Genomic DNA, 25,330 nt, shown 5'->3' with positions numbered 1-25,330 from the left:
CCTGAGTTAACGAAAGGGGTACCCGTCCATAGGGGCAGCCGCAGTCAACAATCTTTTGTTTTAGGTATCTGCCCTGAATTCGTCATTGATGACGTCGTCAGACACACAATGCAGCTGCAGACTTAAATTTTGGCTAAAATTGTTTAATTTCTCAGTAAATAAAGCATTGTCAGCGCCCGGAAAAGCGTTGGGGTACTATAAAAGACCGAATCTTTTCATTAAAACAAACTTGTATCTGGTTTCATGTCCCCTTTAAAGCTCAGAATTGATACTGTATTTTTTTCTGATGACTAGGTTTGCACAGTAGATTTCTGTTATTAAGACGTTCATTAATTCACTTTTACAATTTAATTTGGTCCTCTTGAGGGCCCGATAATTGTATAAAGCTGTGCATTGCAACTGTGCATTTCAGCTGTGCATTTCAACCTTAAGCAGTCCCAAAAAGGATTGAAATAACGAGAGTCAACGGTATAGCAGGTTCTTCAAATTTTATAATACATTTGCAGTTCTTGTTAGAGCACATATAACTTGGATTTAAATGCTCCTATTTTGTATCATATTATACATCCAGCAGCGACTCTGCATGAAAATTCGCTCATGTACGGTTAACGATACGTAGCAATACGGCTGAGCATACGCCTAACAAAGGTAACTGGTCAAGGATCTAAGTCACATTTATAGGACGAAGAAGACAAAGGCGCAAAGAGAAATTGTAGAAAGAAAGAGTCTGATGATGAAAAGGGAGAAATATGGGCGGTGTGTGTCGGCTGGCTTGTTTCCTAACATTTCACATTCAACACAAAAATAAGCGACACAAAAATAAGCGACATAACCCGGGGATACTTCTCAGAGAGAAGTGATGCTCACCCATTACTACGTCCTAAGAGAAAGCTTAGTTGCCAAGGTAGTTCTTTTTTGTAAACTTGAAGAAAAATCCTTGAAACACTCCTCAGAAGCCGGTTGCACACTGGCGCACATTTCACTGCCCTTTTCTGTGCAAGCATGTACCGTGTAATGTACGCTAGGGGTCATCTTCGCCAAGTATTACGCGGTAGAGGTAACTGGCGAGACGCGTGCATACTTATGCCCCGCAAGGGTGCATCGTCTTCGGGCTAGTTGTAAATATCACTCTTTTTCTTCGCACATTCCCCACAGTGGTTGGTCAACACGGCTTTGACGCCACCGTCAAAGGATGCGTGATTAAGGAAAAGACACCACTTACTGCTACGGAAAAAGCCCTCATGTAAGTCCTTACACATAACCTTTCACAAAATTAAAAAAAAAAAAGCTATACGGGGGAACTCCATTTGCATTGATAAAAATGATCGCAAGAAAATCATTTTTCACGTGGTGTTCTTGTCTTTGCGGGCGGACGCAGGTATTTCATGGCCTCCTGCATATCTTTCGTGATTGTCGGTTCGCTGACTGATATCTACCTGCGCAAGTACGGCAAAGAAGCTGGACACGACCTCCACAACACTGGTAAGTTTTCTTATCCTTTTACGGGCCGCGCAAACCAACGACAGACTAAAAAATAAAGGAAGGGCTGCAAGATATAATGAACAGCGGACGATGTAGCACATCACATGGACGCGTGGTTGAGGGATCCAGGCGTGCCTCGTTTGCTCGTCTGGGCCTGAATCAATCCATGTGTACCTTCACCCTTTCCTTACACGCAGACAGCTCGAAGTGAGTGGTTAAAATATGAGACGGCTTCTAATTTACGATTTTCTTTAAAAATGGGGTTTTCTCTAGATTGCATTTTTTTAGATACCGCGCACTGCAATGAATGTAGAACAAAATCAAATATACTACCCTGACGGGCTAGAAATTTCTGATAACCTAGAGCAAGGGTCGGCAACCTGCGGCCCAAGGGAAGTATTATGCGGCCTCCCCGGACGACGTCCGAATTCCACTCCTCCCCTTGTCACTTCCAACCTGAAGGCCAACGTGGCAGTTTTACACCAAAAAGAGTTAGACAGGAAAAAAAAAGAAATATCGCTTCTAGTTGGCATTGTCCCCCATTTTCGCAATAAGCGCGATTATTGCCGATGAAATATTATTGTCAACTCGCCGACCCCAACTCTCGATTTGCCGTCCTGCCCCCGCCGTATCGCCTACATGAAACTCTGGCCTCCACCTCAGAAGGTTGCCGAATCCTAACCTAGGACATGCTGAGTGAAACAGAAAGTGGTTTACGTAGGGTATAGTTAGCGGGTTTTGCGGGATCTCAAAAACAGTGCAACATTTGGTTTAGTGCGATAGCACTGCCAGCCAAGCAAACCGGATTTCTCCTCTGACTTTGTGAAGCCTCTTCTGAATTAGTGAAACAACATGGGCCAGAGTTGCGTCGAACCTGATCCCTCTCTAATGTGAAGCTGAGGTTTTACCGACTATTCTGTGCCGGCTGGTTGTTCTTTACGAGCAAAGTGTTGCATGTGACGGCTGCACCGCGCGCGTTGCTCCAGACACTACCGCCTGGCCATATACGCAACGACGCCCACTTCCATGTCTGTGGAATAGAGAAAGGCAGTAGGGATCGTCGCTAGAAACGTCTAAGTAAGAGATTCGTCGTGCCAGAATGATGACCGCACACGCAAAGCATAACATTGTGGGTTGACCGAAAAGGGCGTACGGAGGTATTTGTAAGGACATCGTGCTTGCACACACCCCGAGGCATACCTACATAGCACATCCCCACTCTCAAATGACACCGCGACTCCGAAGCACTTTTTTAGCAAGCGGTCAAACAAGCAATGCCCGACTTGTCATTTGAAAATGGTTAATTTGCCATAAGAAAATGAGCTTTAGCAGGATATACCCCGGCTGGGGCAGTATAATCGTCGGTCATTTTTTTTGTTTCGAAACACCATGATATGTTCACGAACAACGTAACTGCTATTTTTTAAAAGTACTGTATACAGTAATTCCTCGTTATAACGAAGTCAGCGGGACGGCGACAAATTTCGTTATAAGCGATATTTTGATATAAGCGACCACTGGAGAATACTAAAGTACATGAGCTTTAAATCCACCAGAACTGTGAGGTATCAAAACACAACGTATTCAGTGAAGCAAAACTGTATTCAGGAGCAAAAAAGGCAGTGAGCTTCGGCTGTTTCATGCTGTTGCCGGGCGCGAGCAACTCCCTCTCCAATTTGACCAAGCAGTGACTGGCGTCAGAACGCCTCGCAGACTGCAGAACGAATGAGGAGGGGAAGTTAGTGGCCACTTTTATACGGGGTGGGGGAGGGGTAGGGGTCACGGAATGCTACGAGAGTTTCGCGCTGGAAAGCGCCGCAAATTCCACGGCTCGAATCTGAGGTTGTGTTTGTTGAGGTCAGAAACGATTAACCGCTCATTGTGGGTACAGAGCACAATCATGAAAACTGACCGGTTTTGCATTAGGGGCTTTGCATGATTACTGGGCAATTTTTTTTCGAGGTGGGCAGCCGTAAAGTTTGCAAAACGAGTTTTTCGGTGCCCCGCTTTCTACAACACTTCTAATTCTACGCTTCGAGTGTCAGCGTTCGCGCACCGTCGTGTCCACGCCATCGACGAATCTCTAGGAACAAAATTCAATCACCCTACCACGCATTTGGACCGTTTGTCCTAAGTCGGATGGCGCAAATCGAGCATGACCAGCTCGACAAAATCGTTGGGGAAACACCAGCTGTTAACCCGCTATATTGACCGCCTGACTCGCCGCTGGGTCGGCGCCACTCGGTGACGCCTCCGCTCGCCACTTCGCTCTAAGCGGGCTTCGAGTAATGCGGCCTAAAATGCATGCGTATGGGTTGGGACCAGACGGTATTTCAAATAAAGCGATATTTCGAGTAAAGGGATTTCGTTATAATGAGGGATTACTGTATTTCCATAAAATTACGATATGCCGTCCCAAGAGGGTCTTCAGAAGGGAAAAGGTTTGGGCGTGTTGGTTCATCGTCAGAAGGAAAACAAGCGCTAAATAAAAACACAGGACGAGGAGTGGACGGGACAATGTCTTGTCCCATCCACTCCTCGTCCTGTGTTTTTGTTTAGCATTTGTTTTCCGTCTGACCAAGAGGGTCTATTTAGAGTCACGCTTGTTTTACCACTTCATCAAAGAACAGCGTTGCATTATTCGTGGCTGTCACAGTGTTTTTGGCTGCCAGACGTTGCAAACTGACCGCTCGCGCGCACAAACTTTCCCGCGTGCCGCTAAAACATCCGAAATCATCGCACACTTATATCTTTGTACGTATTGTATCCTACTCTCGGTTACACAAGTCGTGTAAAAAGATTAAACCGCATATGCGGCAGCCTAGGTATCCACCAACCGAGAGAACAGGCTTGATTTATTACAGGAGGACACTCAGCAATTGATCCAATCCACGTCATCAGTCAAATAATGAAAAAATCCGCGGAGTGCGATAAACTTCTGTACATGACATTTGAAGACTGAGAAAAAGCGTATAATTTTACAGACACTGGCCCAGTACTGGAAGCATTGAAGGCGTCAGAATAGAGGATGGCTACCCAAGATCCTTGGAATGCACTAGGAATGTAGGGGCAACATAATCTTTCAGGACTGTGAAAACTTTGCCGTCAAGACGAGAGGGACACAGGCAAACACTATCTCACCAAATTTATTTACAGCCTGTTTGAAATAAGTATTCAGGAAGGTTGTCTAGGAAAAGTCAGGTGTATCAGTAAACGGAGCATATCTGAGCCACTTGAGGTTGTCGGACTGCAGTGTCTTGTTCAGTGAGTCTGGAGAACACTCGATAAAAACACTTCAGGGCCTGCATCCAGAAAGGTAGCCCCGAGGGTAAAGATAAATATCAATCAATTTGAAGTAATGTAAACCGATATGCAGGAAGCACCGTGGTTATGCCAAGTAATTAATGCTCTAAGGAGTGGGAGAATATAACTCCTTTGGATAGGTTGTCAGTGCTCATCCCGATGACTAGAAAGAAAGCTGTCACGGAATTGGTGTAGACTGGTGTGCCCTCAGCCAGCATCACAAATATGAATAGTACGATACCTCTGTCACTAGACAGCAATGCACATAACCAATGCGTACTGCCGGTTATGAGGGATGCGGTAGAAAGTTCACGCCTTACTAAAAATCTCAAAAAATAGCTACAACGGGCCATGGAACGAATGATGACAGGAGTAACGTCTGACCACAGAAACAAGCGCCTTGGACAAAAGAAACGATTCGGGGGGAAGATATCCTAGCTCGAAAAAATTCCTCGGTAACCTAAATCTGCATACCTGCTTTGAAAGCGAATGTCTAGAGATGATCAAAGAATCCTTAACTGCTACATCGCGTTTGCGTGCCGTTCTTCGCTCACGCTTTTTCGTCTTCTGACGCAAATTACTCCGGCAGGCGAGCATGCCGGAGCAGCTTCCCCACACTCAAAGCTCTCCTCCACGTGCACCTTTTCTACTCACGTCGCATAGCATGTCACGGACTGTTTCTTTATTTTCTCTATATAACGACGGCAATTTTGGTACATTTGTGTGGGTGGACGACGGCGACGATTTTTTTTCGGCGCCTGGTGAAGCATCCAAGGCTTTCACCTCAATGAAGAGAAAAAGTGTGTTATAACTGGACATGTAACGCAACAAAAGAGCAACCAGTGGGCGACCACAGTAGCAGACTAAGCAGAGTGGCTACCGAGTGGTGAGACTAAAAGTAGGGATAGGCCATTTACTCGATGGACTGGAGGGATGAGAAAATTCGGGGGAAGGAGAACGGGGGCCGTAGAGGATAGGTGTGTTTGGAGGTGCGTACGAGAGGATGATGGCATTTTCTGCATCGAAGGTGAAGAGCTCTTTAGAGGAAGGAGGCAATTAATACGCACCGGTAATAACAACCCTATTTACATACTACTTATAACGTACAAACGCACTCACGCCCGCGTGTAGCCATTTCGCCCTTGCATATTGTTACGATTCAGTGCACCGCAACCATGTTCGCGCGTGGTGCAAGTTGAGGAGTGCTCCGGTGCTGTGTAAGAAAGCTGCTTCGGACAGGTTAAGGCATGGCGGAGAACGGTCGGCGCGCGGGCGCCTCGCTGTCGGTGACTCAACATCGGCAGCTGCAAACGCCTATTCATGTTGAGACTTGCCCCGGAGAAGCGGACTCCACCGCCGAGATGTCCTCAGCACCATTTCTCGGACAGAGCGTAGGGTGTCTGTACTATTTTCGGGAGTTTGCACAGAAGCACTGCGGAAGCCGCGCAGCCGTTACGGCTTTGTGTATAAAAACCTACCCTCTCGGTGGATAGTTCAATTCGTTTTGCAGCAGCGAATCCATGCTGTCGCCCTGTCGAGTTCTGCTGTAATCTCGCCTGTAAAAGTATTGTTCTTGTATTGCTTCGGCTCACCTCTCGCCATGCAGTAAACCAGTTAAGCTTGCCTCCGGCTTCTTGTCTTCATTACCAAGGCAGCAACTTTTGCTGACCGCTCGACCACCATGCTACTTCACATGAAGGAGGCGCCGAAGTGGTTCAGGGAAGCGTTCCCGAATGTAACAATGCGCAACGACCCTTTTGCTCACTTCGTCTTCTTGTTTGGTCGTTGTTATTGTAGTTATTTCTTGTACCCTTGTTAAGGGCGACTGAGCCCACTCAACAACGAAGATCGCAGATACAGGTTCTGACAAAGCCTTGTGCAGAGCTAATGTCGGTCTGCCCATACCGCTATCTTGTTGGGGGTGATAGTAGGTCAATTTTTCTAAAACTGACTTTAGCTGTATTTAACGTTTCCTAGGGCGTTTCGTAAAGCAGTACAATGGGGTAGGGGCCATATGAACAGCACTCATATACACAGTGGCGTGAAGCGGGCATACCATGATGTAGCCTTCCAATCACGCTAACCAGGCAGTGTATCGGAACCGAAACCATAATGTGATCTTCGGTGTCGCTCCACAAACTACTACTGAGGTCGCATCTCATTGCTTCAAAAATTTCTTTTGCTCGTCTGGACATTGCTTATACATTCTGCTAATGTGTTTCTCTCGGTGCAGGCACCTTCTTCAAGGTGGTGCTCTCGTTCAGCGCGGTGGCCAACACCGAGAAGCTGCTGAACGTCCGCGCAGAGCGGGGCAGCGACGCCTGGCGGTTGCGTTTCCTGCATGGCCTGCGGTTTTTCAGCGCCAGCTGGGTCATCCTAGGACACAGCTACCTCACTGTCGAACCAACGGCTGTGGGGGAGTTGCTGCGTATTGTGCGGTTCGGGAAGAACTTCTTCTGGTGCCTCATCGGGAACGCCTACCCGTCCGTTCAGACGTTCCTCTTCATGAGGTGATATGACCGTTGCGTGAAACGCAATGTTGGGCGCCACCGCATCTGTCGAGCTGTGTTCATAAGAGACGCGAAACGATCAGTGCCCACAAACAGAAAAGATAAATAGCAGCCACAGCGCGAGCAGCAGAATTAGCTGACCGTGACCGATTTATAGTCATTTGACTACGTTTGGCATGGACGTGGAGGATGAGAAGCATGTATAGTCATGAGTAAACGATAGGGAACACGGGATTGCAAATTTCAGGAAGTCTGTCATCACCATGACGGCCAGGAAGCTAATTTATGGGTGCCGAACTATGTTTAGTCACTCTTCAGTTGTCATATATATATATATATATATATATATATATATATATATAAGCACGCGCACATTCACCGTCGCGCTTCCATGCGAGAGCGGAATCCTCAAATTTTCGCTTTTCTGGTCCGTAAACTTTTGGTCGTTACTGCACCGTTGTTCCACTACATAACTTAGGGCAATCCTTGCTACTTCATTGCCTTTTATCCATGCTCGATTTTCTGAGTTAGCGGCCTGCAATACGGATCAATATAATAACGCTGTTACTGTAAGTAGCTTGTATGAATCCAAACGATGTTTTGGGGCATAGAGCGCTACCTCGAGGCGCACGAAATAATTAAACGCCCCTGAAACGGCTTGCTCCATATTAAAACGAGAGCGACGTACTTCACTGCGCAATCCTGGAGTTGTTCTAACTGATTACTTTGCAACGGATAAATATGCGTTTAAAATGAAACAGTCGCTTATCTTTCTTCTTTTAATTGAAGACGAGTGTATCGTAAATATTCTAATGCTAGTTCTTCTTTATAAAGAACTTATAACGAATGCCTGTAATTATAACGTACATTAGCTGGCCATGCCATGGTCCAGCTTCAGCACAATGGGCTCCATTTACCAGTCCATGCAGCCTGAAATGCAAAGTCGGTGAAGCACAGCAACGTGCCTATGTAAATTGGCTAAAAATCACTGACGATTACTATACTCCCTAATACGAAATTGGTGCGTAGCGCGAACTGCAGTCTTCTCGGTCACGGTGCATATCTGCCCGTGATCAGTGAACGCACGGCGGAGCGCGCTACTCTGCCGTTATCTCGCAGCCCGCTGCCACCGCCGAGCATGTTATTGCAAATTGTGTTTGAACCTCCTGCGCAAATGTCACGTGGTTCGGATGAGCCACGACTGGTGGAGGGCCGCATGGTGTAAGTATGAGGGGGAGGCAGTGAGATATTGCGCCATAGCAGCGTAATCTCCCTCATAATCACCCTCACACATTCGCCAGACGCTCCGACGAACGTCTCGTGCGGGCTCAGCATACTGCCATCGCCCTCACACTTTCGCCACACTTTCCTCCGCCGCTTTCGTTCTGCCTTCACTCACTCGGTTACAACGCCGTCGCCATCGCCGCCGCCAAACTATAGTAGCGGCCGCCAAAGTGATGCGCACTATTCATGTGATCCGCGTTGCGGCACTGCGCAATGCAAGATGTCATGCCTACACGTTGTGATAGCTTTTTACTCAAATCGTCGGCGGCATGCACTGGGGAATCTAGGCCATTGCGGTGAAAATGAAGCACAGGATTGTGTTAGAGTGTACCCCCTTTCCCGCCAGCGCACTCGGCCGAACCCTGTAAATCAAAACATTTAACTGCTTTCGTTTTATCACCAAATCAAAAACCATCCCTTTAAGGGCAAGCACATCGTGTGCTAAAAGTTACCTGTGCAGAAAGGAATTTTGTGTCAACGCGCGAAAACTATGGAAAACACGTTGAAATCATTCGCGGAGGCTTAAACAAAGGGCAATTTCACTCGTACGTTTTTTGGCATACTTCCAGTGGGTTCCTGCTCAGCTTCAACATTGCAAGACACTTGAGGAATCACAAAGGAAAACTCTGGCTGCCTGTTACTCTGCTGCTTGTGAGAAGATACATAAGGTAAAGATGGTGATTGCCAGCGCGTGCCTACTAAAGCAAACCGCGACCAGATTTGAGCACCTAATATTTTCGCGTCATTTCCATGCCTTCAAAAAAAGCTCCCGCTAAAGTAAACTCCTATTTTCGACATTCGTTGATGTGAGCGACTCTGCAAATGATTATAATTGCTAATTCCCAAGTAACGCTTTCGGCTGTTGTATGCTCGACGCGGTGGCCCTTCACATGTGTATAAACTTAATTTAATTTCACTTCTTGCTTACAATAACACACTCTCGCCGTATGAAGTTGTTTTTGATGTACTTTTAGCACAAAGGAGCTTATTTATGAAAACTTGTTTTCAGGATATGCCCGGCGAGGCACATTGACACTTTTGTGTTCATTTCGTGCTACAAGTTGCTTTTTTGTGCAAGGCTGCTTCTGGCACCGTTTTGTTTTATGATTTTTTTCTGGATATTCACTTCTCTTTCATGTGAATATTGTTATCTTCAAGGGTCCATCAGCACAAAATTTTGTGCACTGAAACGACTGCTTAGCCCCAGAATAAAGCCAATTTTAACACGAACTTTAAAAAATTAATGTAGACGATACGAACATATATCAGTTGAAGCAGTGTATATTCACCAGCCACATTTTCTCCCGGTCCTTACTGCTTTAGAACAATTTCTTTGTGCAGTTGGCGGCAGCCAATCAAATCCACCACCAAGAAACATGACTGTGCGAAGGCAGCGGTGCCTCTAGTTTTCGTTTTAAAACTTTGTTTTAGTATCCCTATTTGTAACTACTGGCGTCGTGTAGGAGAAAATTTGAGAGTTTTTAAATATATGTTGTCTTTTCTGTTACGAAGGTCTTCGGGCTCGAATTGGGTTAAGCGAGTTAACAAAAGGCTCGCTCTTGGGAATTGAAACCAGTTCTGTTTCGTCTTCATGACCCTACTCAATATTACTTTTCTAATTCGTTCAGTTTACGTCCACTGCTTACATCACCAGGGCTGTAGACACATAGTAGCGGTATGTTTATTTAGTGCATTCAGTCCTTCAAATCGGTTTAGTCTTTACAAGTGGGGACAGCGAATTTGAGCGCACCGCCGAAGTCGCTGAACGAGGCGAGGCTCATCGCAGGTTGACAGCGCCCCTCATGTTCCTCGTCGGAGTGTGGCTGCTGATTCCGCTGGTCGTGGACGGGCCACTGGCCAAAGAGCACCATCCCTCCATCTTCGCCACCTGCACGCGCAATTGGTGGAGGACGCTTATCCACATCAACAACTGGAGCGACCTCCTCGACATGGCAAGCACGCTTTGTTACTCTGCAACTTTGGAACATCCTGCATTTTCAAAAGCAGCAGCCATACTTATAGACCTGGGGCCGAATTCTTTAAGAGACGGGCATTGTTTCGAAGCGACGCGGTAGTGGCATGCAAATGCATATATTTTTCGGTGTGGGCGTGGTTGGAGGAGCGGGAAAATGGTGAAAATTCCAGGGAGGAGCACTGTAACAAGGCGCAAAGCGGCGAGCAAAACTACACGGGGCAGTGCGCATCGCTTTGCGCCCTAATTGCAGTGCTCCTCACTGGGATTTCCACCCTTTTTCCGCCCGTCCAAGCGACGGTCCAACCCAAACAATACATCCATTTGCATGCCACTGCCGCGTCGCCTCACAACGACGCCCGTCTAGAGAATTGAGCCCTTGTAGCCCTATACCATGCATGCTAAGGCCTGCTCTTGAATTGGCTCGGTGTTAAGACGCGCTGGGTTGAAAATACCGCGGGGTTTCCCCCTCGGCAAATGTCGTGCATTTCGTGTCGTTTTATTGACACATTCCTCGGTTCGCCCTCGAATCTGCAATTAAAATGTGTTTCACTGAGACGCTCATCTTTATCATTCTCACTCATTCCTAGCGATTCGGGCGACAACTTCCCGAGTATCTCGGATGGTCGTGGTGCGAAGAGTGGAGGGAACAGGACATGATGAAGCAAACTCAAACTGATGACTAATGCACTTAGTTTAACCAAAGGCACATAAATTATGATCCTGCAAATATAGTGGCTTTTAAGTCGTAGAAACTATGATATGGCCAGGAAGTTCATTATCACTACATATTGGTATTTCCAAGGGCAAACACACCTTAAAACTAATCGTTCCATCCTTTTTGAATGCTATTTATATTCTCTAACTCCGATCAGCCGTCGAGAACATGAACTTCCGCCAAAAGATATCATTACACGATAAACTACTAACATTAGGCAAATTATTTTCACTGCTATCAATACATTAGAATTAAAAAAAAGCCCAGAATATTCTTACAGAAATGGGGTACCCTACCGTAGTACTCATCCTTATTTCTGCTACACTTTGACATTTCCGATCTGGTATTCTTATCCGCATTGACCCAGTGCCCGTAAGCTAATAACCGGCGTCGTCATTATTCAAAATAAAAATTGATACACTATGTATTGTATTCCGCCCCATCACCCCACAATGAGTTTCGCATGGTAGAGTGTAGCAAAACGGCATGCCACATTGACGTGTTAGGCTCCAAAGGAAATGTAACAGTCAAAACAGAGCCTTCTATTAACGAAGGGTTTTTGATTTACCATTTAAGCTCGAGATACTTTGGAACGCCTTATGTGTCTAAACACCTGTTTGTCACATCTGGGTGTCATACATGACATTGCTGTGGTTGCATTGCGCCGACTTAAATGGTAAAAAATACCGTAATGCCGTGTGACTATTATACTTTGCGTCGACACAAGAAATTAGTGAGCTCTTGAGGTTGCAGGACGTAACTTCTGGTTCGCCAGTCTTATAACGTTTCGTCACAGAAGTCACGGAGCCATAACTTTATACAGACAAGATCCAAAATATGTTACGGAAAGACTTTCCAAATGGGCAGAAAACGCCAAGCTAGAAACACAGAGGAGCAGGGCTTGCTGCCCAACGTCCACCTTCTTGATTGAATCGGCTTTGGTCAAGCAGTCGTTGTTTCGGTTTCGTTCTATTCTGTTTCCATGTCGCCAGTAAAAAGAAAAATTTTGTGGGGATCAGAGAGAAAGAGCACAACATTCTACGAGAGTGTTCTGTCATTTCAGGCAGTGCTATGTAATCACATTTGTCATTGTACGTGAAGTCGTGAGATTTGTGCGCCTGTATTTAGAAAGATAAAACAGACGATATCTTTGAATCTTTCTTGCCTTTTTCATGTGACATGCACTTTTCTCGTATTCCTTCTTGTACCCCTAGGAACAAACCCTGCAAGAGAAAAAAGAATTGAAGCTGGGAAGCCACGTTCTCATCTCAATTATGTTATAAAAATTATATTGTCGAGGATAATTACGAACATTCTGCAAATTTTTACAGCTCCAAGGAAAGGTTGCACCTGTCTGAACTCGCAACATTTTTTTACCGCCGGAGTGTGGACCTCACTTTCTTTGAGGGTACTACGGCCTAAAAGTGTCCTCTCATCGTGCCAGTGACGACTAGGTTTGATGCTGGAATTTTTACGTAGAAAGCGTTTCATGTAAGGCAGTCCAAGGCAAGTTGTTAGAGAACAAAACCACTTCAGGCGAGACATCATCTTTCCGATAAAACTCCGTGTAAGTAGACAGAGGTATGCAGAGCCCCCACACCCATCCCCACCGTCTCAAAGAGAAGCACTTTAAGGTGCAAGGGGTGTAAAGGGAATACTTTACCTCACGTTCATCAATTGCTCCTGACAGTAGAAGATTTTACGTGTAGTCTAGTGCTTTGGTTGCTTTACTTCCCGTGCATCGACCGTTTTTGACAGTATAAGAATCGCCTTGTAGCCTAGTGTTCAGGTTCTGGGAAAGCTTCATGCATCAGAACGAATTTCGATGTAGTTACAAGAGGCAGTTCAATCACATCAGGGGTTGAACATGAAGCCAGACTTAAGTCATGAAGAAGGATGTGGAAACGTTTAAAAGAACAAACGTTCATTTAGCTTGGATAATTAAAAAAAAATACTCGCAAGAGCTTTAGCAGCGAACCCATTTACATAACTGATTTAAGCGGATATGCGCTAGCCACAGTTTTTAGGCGCGAAGCAAATCTTAGAGAATCCTTGGTGCTCTTTTGGCACCGAGTTTCTGGATTTGTTCTCTTAAAGCCGAACTGAGCGCATAGAATACAATGGGAACCGCAAGGATGAAGAAAACCGCTGTACCTCTTGCTCGAATGTTACTACACTGAAAAAAAAAACGACGTCACATATGACCGCCGTAATATACACCCACGTGAAGTTAAATTAACGCAGCCATTTAAAGCACGTTCACTCGCACATTGACAGCGACGTTCATTTCTGGTTTCTCGAAGATTCCAAGAATTCGTCCGCGTATGACTAAAATACGAAATGTTGTTTCTAATTCCCCGTATTAACACTACTCAAAAGCGTGTGGAAGCTGCAAATATAATGCCGTCAGGCGAGATTCTCGAATGCCTTTTGCAGCGCTATTTCCGGCATTTTCCCAAACCGCAAATGCTTTTACAGCGCATTCAACATGTACTCAGACGAGCATAAATGATTTCAAACAAATATTACAGCTCACTCGCATAACATAACTTTCAGAATTCCTGTTTTTTTCTCTTTCTTGCTCTGGGCCTTGTTTGCGAACTTGAATGACATCACTCAAGTCATACCGGGGCTATTGGCCGGGCTCCTTATCGTACAGCATAAACGTATTTTACAGCCATTGTAATGAAGATCGAACTAAAACAAAGCATAAACGATCACTCTATGAAAATCCCGTGGTTTAATCTTACCACAATGCACCTGAAGGAGTAATCCATTCCTCCAACAAAGAGACTGCAAATGACAGCAACGTGGATGAAATTTGACAAAAAATGTGATTACCGTCATTACACTGTGCCCAGCCAAATGTCTTGCTTGAATCAGACCAAACTTTCGGGTCAAATCTCGTGCTCGAAATTCTCATTCACCAAAATTCCATTCTTGGCTGCATGTAATATTCAACAGAGGACATTGTGGTGAAGCTGGACCACAGTATTATCTTACCTTCCTAAACAGCGCTTGGCAACAGGACAACGAGGAAAAGGGGCACAAGACGGCGCTGACTCTCAGCTAAATCTTTATTCGGAAGAAAACACACATATATACAATCATACACCACACGTGTCTCAAAACGCCATCACTACACACCGCTGCGCCAACAATCTTATCGTAGCCCACTCCCCCCAAAAACACAACCTACGGCATCGTCTTTGACAGGAAAGCAAATTTCTTCTCGTACAGTTTCACAGAAGAATGGCTAATGCACTTCCCTTCACTTTTTCTCACATGAAACGCTTCCGCCAACTCTCTTGTCAATTCATCGTTATGGCGCCAAAGAAGGCTCACGGGGAAAACAGTCAAGAAAAATGCAACCCATTGTATAAGGACACGTGTATTCTTTCGCGCCATAAGGATGAGTTGACAACAGAGTTGGCGGAAGCGTTTCATATAAAAAGGGAAGGGTAGTGAATTATCCTTGCTTCGGTGACACTGAACGATAAGGGATTTGCTTTCCTGTCAAAGACGATGCCTTAGGTTGTTGTGTTTTTTTTTTGGGGGGGGGGGTAGTGGGCTACGATACCATTGTTGGCGCACCGCTGTGTAGGGATGACGTTTTGAGACACGAGTGGTGTATGATTGTATATAGGTGTGTTTTCTTACGAATAAAGTTTAGTTGAGAGTCAGCGCCGTCTTGTGTCCCCTCTTCCTCGTTGTCGTGTGGTCAAGCACTGTTTAGGATGGATGGATACCAACTAGCCCAGCTGTTGATTCTGTTGAAGTATTATGTTAAAGTGTGACAAGGTATCTGATGCACCGAGGAGACCACGCGGTGCAGCTGTGTGCCCGCGATAACGACAGCTTTCGACGGCGTTCGAAGCACGAAGGAGAGAATTAAATAATTTATCGACAGTGTTGCAGGGGACCTATACGCTGCGTACTTTCGAAATGTCTCCAGCGGCATCTAGAAAACATCGCGTGTGTCGCGTGGGGCTATTGCGTGGTGACTAACGCCGACGTTCACCTATGGATACGGTGATTCAGAACAGCGGTCTTCAGTGAGACGTACTGTAAAGAAGTAACGCTACTGATGTCTGCAAACTCACTTTGTTTAAAAAGACACAAATAAATGATCGCTCGCAGTATTCTTTTAGTGATTTAACGAATACAAGCTTTGCATCATTTGGGGAATCTTCGGAATGATATCCAGATATTTTTATAACATAACCGACACCCAAAGTAGAGCCGAAGTGCTTTGATGCTGTGCATTGGGTGGTGGACATGAATGGGATCAGTTAAATACGTATCAACATAAGAAAAGGTCAGTAGAGGCTTATATTTTGCCATCTTTCAAGCTGCTACGTCTCATAGGCGCTGGCTTTGAGGAAGTCCCAGGTAAGAAATTCCACTGAGTCAATGAACTTTTCGCCTTATTCTACTCGTGACCGATCAAAAAGTACTAAATACTTTCTTACCGTACAACATTTATACCCTTTCCCTTTCTTGTCTTTTTTTCTGAAGGATTGTCGAGTCATGCTATTTTGGGCCGTAACATTTTGCATGTTGGCTGCGCAGTGTCTCCAGCACAGTTGGTACGTAAGCGTCGACTGGCAAATCTACATGTTCATCTGGATCATTCCTGTCATCATGCTGAGGTAAATAAAGCATTACCAGATAGTGTGATTTCAGTTCTACACAAAGAGCACATCTCTATTGTGCATTTCTTTCGCAGCCATCCAAGGATCGGCCTCGTCCTGGCGGGTGCTCTGGTGATGGCCACGTCGACGGCTGTCAGCATCCTTGCTTACATAAACTCCTATCAACCACTACCATTGTACGGCCAGCCAGAGCTAGAGTGAGCAGTTTTACAATCATATATGAGGGGATTGTGGATGGCCATTCTTGCACATGGCCGTTCTGCTCAGCTACATAATGGTGGTTTGCTTTGTGGTGGATCGTTATAAAGTGTTTTCCTCTTAACGCAAATCAAAGCAGTTCTTTAGTTCCCGCGAACAAACTGGTATGAAACTCGAAAACTCCCAAACAAACTTGTATCTTAGTTGCCGCAAACTCGTATGCTTTATTTTTCCTGCAAACTAAATTGGGAACAGTGAGCCTAGGCTGAAAGTACCAACTTGAGGGTCGGGAAGAAATAGAGCTAGTGGCACATTTACTGTGAACATTGTGTACTTCTTACCATTGGCAAAGGATCGGGTCATTGATACCACGCTGTTCACGAATCTTATCAAGCTTATCAAGCAGCTTATCATGGCGAACCCCGGCTACTTGTTTGTAAATCGACTTGGCGTTATTTTTTAAATCTTAATTAAGCCCATGACGACCGTGTGGTAGCGGAAAGATTTCCGGTACCAAAATTCCTACGAAGGAGAGAATAAGGAAACAGCCCTAACAAATTATTCTACTTATTAGCATCGATGGGGTGATGGACTCAGGTGAATTTTTTCATCGCAAAAACCATGGGCACGTTTGGGGCATAAGACACGTGCGTAAGGAAGGTGAAAGAAGCGATCATCCTTTAGTTATACGTGAAACCGATAAATACAGTTAAAGTCTAGAGAAATCAAGTTAAAATAAAACCGAAAAATCTAGGCTCAGGAATCTCCGTCTCAAAACTAAGTTCGTAATTTTGGAGGGACGAGATGTATATAGTATGCTTGCCAGTGGGGATGAATTTCCGGGCACCATTAACCCAGGAGTGGCACTGCAACCGTCGGGTATCCTCGCAGCCACATGAACATATGGTAATTCAGGTTCTAATGCAATTGCCCTAAATAATTACATCACGCTTTGCAGCCACTATAATACACTAAGCATGCAAAATTTCATCATCCGTATTAATTTAGAAATTCATTTGATCGGAGTTCGTACATGGCGTTTTCTTTCGCGGTCAACGTTAACGTTCTCTAGACATGGTCATGTTGAGTAGTGATTAGCCGTGGTGGCTCAGGGGCTAAGCCGTTTGCTACTGGGTCAGAGGTCACGTGGTCAGTTGCTGACCACTGCGGCCATTTTTATAATATAGGGTAAAATAAAACACGTCCACGTGCCGAGGCCTCGGCACAATTTGAAGATCTCAAAGAGATAAAAAATTCCGTAACTATCCACCACAACGTGCCTAATGACGCAGTTGTAGCTGTGTAGCTACCGCGTGTATAACCCAATTCGAACTTGAGTCGTGTAGAGAAGGGGTGCACGAAACATTACTTCTGTTCATACCACACAGACCAAGGCACTTTGAATTGAGGCAAATTAACGATCCCTCAAAGGTATGCTTCAGCCAAATCATTTGGCCAACGAATGCCTTTCATTTCTTCAGCAACGCTGGGCGCCATCTTTTTTCATTTACTTACGCTGTCCCAATCAGCCACCTATGATTAGTCAACGAGTTAATCAATTGTAGGGGTCCGTGTCCACGCGGTTCCTCGAAGCGTGTGCGCGCAGTTTGATTTGTCCCTGTGTATTCCTCTCGCGGGCAGTAAGACTCTGGACATGATGAAGTTCATCTACTACCGGCCGTACGTGCACATCACCTCGTACGCGGTGGGCATCATGCTGGGCTACGCTGTGAGCGCTCACGCCGGCCTGAAGCTTCCGCGCTGGTTGCGGACCGCACTTTGGGCGCTGTCCACGCTGCTGGCGCTGCTGGTGGTCTTCGGACCCTTCAAGTGGATTCGCGGCGATTCCTGGGTGGGAGCCGACGCCGTCCTATACGCTGGATTCAGCAAGGTGGCATGGGCGCTGTCCCTTTCTTGGGTCAGCTTTGCCTGCGCCTCTGGCCGAGGAGGTGAGCTTCACTCCGCTTTCGACTGATGTGAGCCTGCCGTTGCGCTGTGCGTGTATGTATGGCGCTAGAAAGAAGCGCACTAAGGCAACAAGTGAACAGACAGGTGGTTTGTGTTGTACAAGACCTATTGGAATACTAAAGCTGCAACGACGGGGACAAAAATTGTTCCTTTCACACGTATGGCTGGCTTGTTCGCAAATTTGTATGGTTTGTGCTTAGAGATTGAGCACCAAAGTGTTATAAACTGAAGGTCTCCTTGTGCCAGAAATCTATACCTAAGAGTTTCTTAACTCCAAGTATAAAGTATACTAGGCCGGACTCATTGCCCACGGGTTCTCAGGCTGTCGGATGAGAATTTCCTGTCCACTGAAGCGAGAACGCTCATACAAAACAAAAATAGTTTTTATTCCGTAGAACCGTTTGGTGAACCTCGCCTTAACCGTATAAGATCAAGGCGAGATTCTCTGAACTGTTCTTTACTAAGAACCCTTTGTAACATGGTGGATGTTTACCTCGCCTTCCATTTTATGATATCACTTCCCTTATTCTATTAGTGTTGGTGAATGTGGCAGCCAACCAAAAACAACACATACTATTGAAAAGTTTGTGAATTTGGCTGGTCAAACAGTGGTGGTGGATTCTGTCTGATTATTCCTTCAGTGACGGAAGCTGGATTTCCACTTATTGCTTGAGGTGTAAACAAAACACCCGGCCATTTGCATAGAGTTGTGTGTTACCAGTAGACAAATTGCCTATATCTTACCTTCGAGAAGTGACGAGACTCCTGTCGGTACTCGCTGAACTTATTTTGGAATATAATCCGGGTTTTATTGCAATATTAGAGAACAACAAGCCAGGTGTAAGGTGAAGCATTTATTGCAGGTATGGAAGGCTCCTACTGAGATTACCTTTTTGTTTCATATTCCACGTTATAACATAATCAAATACCTTTTCACAGCCTTAAAATAATCACAGAGGCATGTATAAACTCACTCTTCTGCTGTTTACCGAACAAAGAAACATCGTGCGTTGTCGTATGGTGAAATGTTTGCATTTTTATTGATTGTATTGAGAAGTATCCCTCAACATATTCCATAAAAAACAGGCGTGTCACTGTGTAAAAGTTGAGACACTTTTTTAAGTGAAATAGGCCGAAATGTCTGGGAATTTTCGGACTAAACTGGGGTTAATTTATTGGGCGACCATAGCGATGCTGTGATCTGGGCGGCTTAATGAGCCGCGCTACAGCTACAATCATAACAGCCTTCAATGTATCTTTTAATTTCGCATATTATCTCCCCCGTGCAGTTAGCTAGCTTGTGAACTTTTACAGACCGAGATAGTAAGCTGGAAAAGATGACTGCTGTTTTCAGCATTCAAGGTTCAAGCTGAACGTCATGGTAGGGGTGAGCGGAATCTACCGAATTCAGATTGGGGCGCAAAACATTTACCGATATGTATGTATGCATGGCTGGTATGTACATCGCCGCAGGTTTCGCAAATAGGCTACTGTCGTGGAAGCCTCTGATTCCCCTCAGCCGGCTCTCATACGGCGCCTACCTCATACACTCGCCGCTCTACCTCATCCGCGCTGGCATCCTGCGAGAACGACTCTCGCTGCAGCACTTCAATCTGGTATGCCCTTCAAGCCTGCCAGACGAGGCTCTTTCTCGTTGATTCTCATAGTTTATTTATTTATTTATTTATTTATTTATTTATTTATTTATTTATTTATTTATTTATTTATTTGCTGTATCTCGGAGATTCATATCGCTCCGTACAATTATCCCGACTCATTTGTTGGGAGCAGTATTCTGATTGATTGATTGTAGGGTCTCATAGGCCGACGCAACGCAGGCGATGAGGCGCGCCGTAGTGGAGGGCTACGGATTAATTTTGACCACCTGGGGATCTTTAACGGGCGCCGAAATCTCGTACACACGGGCGTTTTTGTTTTTCGCCTCCATCAGAAAAGCGGGGGAGCAGTATTTTTATGGAGTCATTTCAATATGCCGCTCCAAAAGTACTAGGTGAATGCCTGCCATAGAAGACCCACCACATAAGGAAGTTGTAAAGTATATCAGACAACGGGGGCTTTGCTAACGTGCACCTAACGTCCTGTACACGATAGTTCTGTTTTTCGACTGTATTCACTGGATACACAGCATTGAAAGGGAAAAAAGACAAATTGCAACATAATTAAGCAAATGACTATGGCATACAAGAGTTCTTCAACCACTGGTTGTACCCTGACAGCGATAGGGCTACACTGTCACAGCCTCGGTCCAACGGCCGCTGCTGCTGGGCACTGAACTGGCGCCGCTCCCTACACAAGCTTAATGTGTTGACCAATCATTACTCCCAGGTGCTTTCCAGGCCAGCGTGTCATACACATATGCACAGTGGTAGAAAGCGCTGCTGGGACAGTGTTGTAATTGGTGTAGAGCAGCGTGTAAAGTACGGCCTGTGTAGAGGCACGTGAACGTCCGTTGATATTAATTATTTTGAAGTAATTTGAACGTGCAATATGCTTGCAACGCTTAAGGCTCCAAGCACTTTGAATGAGTATTATTGAAAATTGGAACTAAAAAGTCGTCAGAAGTTTTTTGTAAAAAACAATTCTTGAACAAGAATTTCATGGCCCAGGAGTTCCTGCCTAAGATGCTAGTTAAACACATCGTTTTATGTTGTTTTAGCGATACAAGTCCTTTAGCAGTGCCTAATAGATCTCGACATTCTTGTGCGTACAGGCGTGAGCGCAGACACTTCTAGCCCCGATTTGCTAATTATGGAACATACGTCTCACAGCTTAGGGTATACAGTAGACCATAAGAACTGGCTTACAACTCCTTTGCTGAGACGCATGAAATTTTTGGGTTTTAGAGTAAAGTCTTACGTCATTGTAAATTTGAGTATGCGGAAGAATAGTTTATCATGGTTCGTACAGTTTGCGTCAACCCATAACCATAAACTCGAGAAGCAGAGCAGGTAGCCAGTTATATCTGAAGTTTCAGCTTGTGCAAAAAAAAAGACCATCCATGGCGCATACCTATGCCATGCATTGGCCAGAGGTTGGCCAAAGCCAGCCGGATTGATACAGATTTGGCGGATTGTCTACTATCGAGGAAACAAAACTGCGCGAAATCGGCCTGGTTGAAAAAAAAAAAACGAATTACTCTGCATGGACACATGGCCCATACTAAGGCGCGGTAAGGGACTAGAATGACTAAATGCTTGCACACCTTACTGTGAATTCCGTCTTGCTTGGTTCATACCTGCTCCGCCAGACTGATCACTTTCACAATGTATGCCCTCCGCGCCTCCCTCAAGTCAAGGTCCGCTATCATTTTCTTTATTACACTCGTATGTTACCAACCCTCGTAAGAACACGGTTCGTTCCCGGCTTCAGTGGGCGCTTTCAGGTTGAGGCAAAAAACGAAAACGCCCGGGTGTCGAGATTTCAGCGCACGTTAAAGGTACAAATGTAGAAATTATTTCGGAGTCCCTCACAGCCCAGGTGTAGCGTCGGCGCGTTGAACGCGCTAAAATTGAAAAACATCGAATTTGTACAAGCACTCGTGATCCACCGTAGTGTTTTGATTACTTTGGGCTTAACCACCGAAGCACTTTGGTGCGCCTTAACGTAGTAGATGGTTTCCCCCGACTCAGTGCTGGACATCGTTGTATCACATGTGGCTAGGGGCGGCAGTTTCATAATGGGATGACGTCTAATCGCTCGCTGTCCCGGGTCGGGCGCAGGTGAAGGACTTCTTCGGATGTCTGACGATGTCGTTCCTGTTGGCCTACCTGCTGTACCTGCTGTGCGAGGCGCCCGTTGCGTCGCTTGAGAAGCTTCTTTTGGCACCCGCTGCTCGGCGGGTGGAGGCAGCCGCGAAGAAAGAGGGAACCGCGGACTCCCTGCACTCCGAGCGCACTGTCCGCGACAACATCTGTGTCATCCTGGCCTCCTCACAGCACCACGTGCTCTCGGAGTCCAAGTGCCGCCTCTAGAACCGGGCCGCTTTCGCAGAAAAACAGCCCTCTGTCTTCAACGCAGCATTGTTTCATAGTCTGTTGCCACCAGCCGTCCTATGACATGGCTCTTCCAACGCCTCGCGGTGGTGTGTCTACGAAGTGAAATTCACCGAACTGGTCCTCACATCTACACTTCATACGACGTTACGTGTAGTGTACGCTCTCATTCGCTTTGATAAGCCCGATCAATTGTGAAGCGATTTAGCTAGCACTTTTTTTGCCTTGTGCGGACGACAGCGCGAGCGATTCAATCCCCGTGCCCCACCGATGCCCGTGCGTTTAATTACCGTCGCTGAGAAGTGTCACCAACTGCATGGTGAACATTTTGAAGATTTCGGCACAAGTTCTCAGATACTGACATGAACAGAAAAATACGTGCAGCTCACTCTTTTAGAAGTAAAAAGCAAAGTTTCCACCACCAGGAATGTTCCGTAGTGCGATGTCAGGAAATGTGGCCTCAAATTTTCCCCTAAACCTTACAGGCACGTCATAATTTAACGGTAGTTACTTGAGAAGTCATGAAAGTACTTATAAGAAGATAACTTGGAAAAGCAAGTGCCGTAGATCAATTACTGTGTGACTTCTTGAATACCCTGTGCTTATAAATTATACCAAATTGAAGTGATAAAGATGCAGCTTTGGGATTAGGAATAAAAAAAAGTTCGGAGTAATTTCCCACAGCTAATAATTGTTTGCATTTGACGGAAGGTGAGATTGCAATGTCTTATGTATGCACCGAGAAGCAGCCGCAGCAATTCTCCGCCTTGCGAACAAAAGCCATATTTCAGACAGAGTTTGCAAAAGTTTTAAGACGAGTGACAAAGATTCCAGCAACACCATTATCTCAAAGCATCCTTTATTTTTATCACTTTGTGGGCATTTGGTGTTTATTACGAATCGCAGCCTCAAGGCAGTTTCACTAGATGAAGAGCGGCAACGTGCTTAGTGTGTGAGACCCCTTTGAAGTTCTGATCCGCCGCGGATTGCTTCAAGGACAAATCGCTACGACTGACCGAGCAACTTAAAAGCAGGACAACTCACCATGTGATCATGCAAAAATTTATCTTCGCTGTATCATCATGCAGAGGGATTATTGTACAGCATTCTGCAGACAGGATTTCTGAGTGAAATCGTATTCGGGTTGTCATCATGCGTCGAATTTGGTTCATTGCGTCAATTATAAGTTCTTCGGATGTGTAGTTGCAAAGTATATACGCAGAATAGCATTAATGTTACATATACCAATTTTTCACGCTATAATATTTTTTTGTTTGAAATCCCACTTAATTAAGCAGGAATATTGTTATTTACAGGCACCACACTTGATTTCTTCATATGAGCATCATTGTTTCAAATGTCGCTTTGGCCGCTACATACGATTGGTTTCATTTATGCATATGAATACTGAACTATTGATAAGCTTAATTTTGCACTGTATGCAACAGTATGTGTTTCAGTGACTGCGTGTACGTGTTCCTGTGAGAGAGTGGCGTATTGTATTAAGACAAATAATATCCATAATATACTGAGAGACTTCGCCAAATAAGGGTTGTTAGCACAGTGTATTGCATTTTTAATGTTGCATTCCTATGGCGTGTGGCTCAGCAACCATATTACCTGAATCGGTTGTGCCAACTTTCTTGTCAAGTCTTGGCGACTTCTGGTCATGCAGTATGTGCTGTCAAAATGAAGTTGTGCTCTAACTCTAGTGCACTGTCATGTATAGGAACTGAAGACCAAAATAGCGCGCTTATAGGATCACGTTGCCTTCGTATGAAATATCTAGGCAATAAGTTATTTCGCACCAGACACATGTATGCATGTATATAAATATACATATAAATAGTGTATGAAATATATAGATCTTAAAATACCTCATACGTCCCAGTTCATATGTTAAAAAGTGTTTTTTAAGAGTTGTATAAATATGAAAGCCCGGTCGCACGGCAAACAGCGTGGGAAGCCATGATTTCCCACATTGCACAAGTTTTCACAATATTGGTTAGGCGCCAGGTAGCTCATTATTACCAGCTGTGTGCATTTTGGAAAAATAGCGCTTCCAAGATCGGTTACGACATCGCTACTATCACCATCTACAACATTTTTAATGTATCTTCGGGGGGGGGGGGGGGTGCGTTAGTGTTGAATCCAGGCTATAAAAGTACTTTCAAGCCGGAGGGGTACATCTTCTGTGGCAAAAGAATGTCATTCCTTCTCAAGTAATTGGACTCATAGTTTTAAAGTAGCACGGGAATTCCGGAGTTCATTTGCTCATTATCAGGGCAGCCTACCCGTTTATTAACGCATCACAGTCAATATTCACGTGAGATCATAAACTAGACGCGACTGCGATTTCATATCCGAAATTAAAATCCTCAGTGCACTTAGCAGAGGTGAATGAGTGCGCGGTTTACTTGCTTGCATTCCAAATGTTCCTGAAGCGCAATTTTCAAACTAATTACTGTTTCCTCTATACGTTATGGCCATTTTCATATTTTCCATGCGACGTACGCCCGACACAGTCGTATGCTATTATCAAAGCCTGAGAATTCTTTTTTGTTGGCCTTCAACCACACCTCATGCACAGCTCTTGCGTCTGTCAGTAATTTCCGGCATAGATGTGATTATATGATGATAATAGTAATTTTGTCAACACAATCACACATGCTAATCTTTGGAAACCGCATTCATGTCTTCAAACTGGGAGTTGTGGGGGAAGCCACGCACGGGGTCCTTCTGCCGCGTTTCTGCACCAACATCATAAAAAGGCAGCAAGTGGCATTTAGAGAGGTCCTGACCATCCTTCGTGTTCTTTTTTTTTAAATCACTGTAAACTTTCATATCATCTAGAATTGGAGCTTCAGGCCGTTTTGAGAAATCCGGAGGCAAAAGTTTGGTCCCAGCTTTTGCATTTGCAGCTGTGGCCACTGTGAATGTTGTATATATATATATTGCGTATCAAGTGGTATTATATGTCTGTTATTCAAGATGAAGGTGTCATTAAAAATTCTCTACGTCGTTGTGGCCTCTGATTTCAGTTTTTTAAGCCAAGCGTACTGAAAACGTTCCTCCCACTCAGATGATGTGGGTGTCCATGCAGCAGGAAAACCCAGTGCGATTACATCGGAGGTCGTGTTACTATGCGTATTATAATAATCGTCACTCTAGCGGTAGTGGAGGCGCGCACTTATCATCATCATCTTTGCCTTTGATGTACGCATCAC

The 25,330-nt window shown here is 45.1% G+C and overlaps 1 protein-coding gene across 1 annotated transcript in view; it reads left to right on the top strand.

Moving 5' to 3' along the window:
* Positions 1-25,052, top strand: part of LOC144156413 (nose resistant to fluoxetine protein 6-like) — a 48,858-nt gene extending 23,806 nt beyond the window's left edge. Inside the window, exons 4-13 of the mRNA XM_077688374.1 lie at positions 1,156-1,243; positions 1,379-1,482; positions 7,019-7,295; positions 9,149-9,247; positions 10,366-10,531; positions 15,842-15,921; positions 15,999-16,121; positions 17,764-18,071; positions 19,564-19,706; positions 21,831-25,052. Of these exons, the coding sequence (XP_077544500.1) occupies positions 1,156-1,243; positions 1,379-1,482; positions 7,019-7,295; positions 9,149-9,247; positions 10,366-10,531; positions 15,842-15,921; positions 15,999-16,121; positions 17,764-18,071; positions 19,564-19,706; positions 21,831-22,082 (1,640 nt within the window). The 3' untranslated portion in view covers positions 22,083-25,052. The remainder of the gene's footprint in view (positions 1-1,155; positions 1,244-1,378; positions 1,483-7,018; positions 7,296-9,148; positions 9,248-10,365; positions 10,532-15,841; positions 15,922-15,998; positions 16,122-17,763; positions 18,072-19,563; positions 19,707-21,830) is intronic.
* Positions 25,053-25,330: the final 278 nt, after the last annotated feature.

This window comes from Haemaphysalis longicornis, unplaced genomic scaffold (assembly GCF_048455015.1).
Source record: "Haemaphysalis longicornis isolate Haplotype H1 unplaced genomic scaffold, Haemaphysalis longicornis Haplotype H1 scaffold_1, whole genome shotgun sequence".
NCBI classification, from domain to species: domain Eukaryota; kingdom Metazoa; phylum Arthropoda; class Arachnida; order Ixodida; family Ixodidae; genus Haemaphysalis; species Haemaphysalis longicornis.
This window is presented reverse-complemented; position numbering and strand designations above follow the sequence as displayed.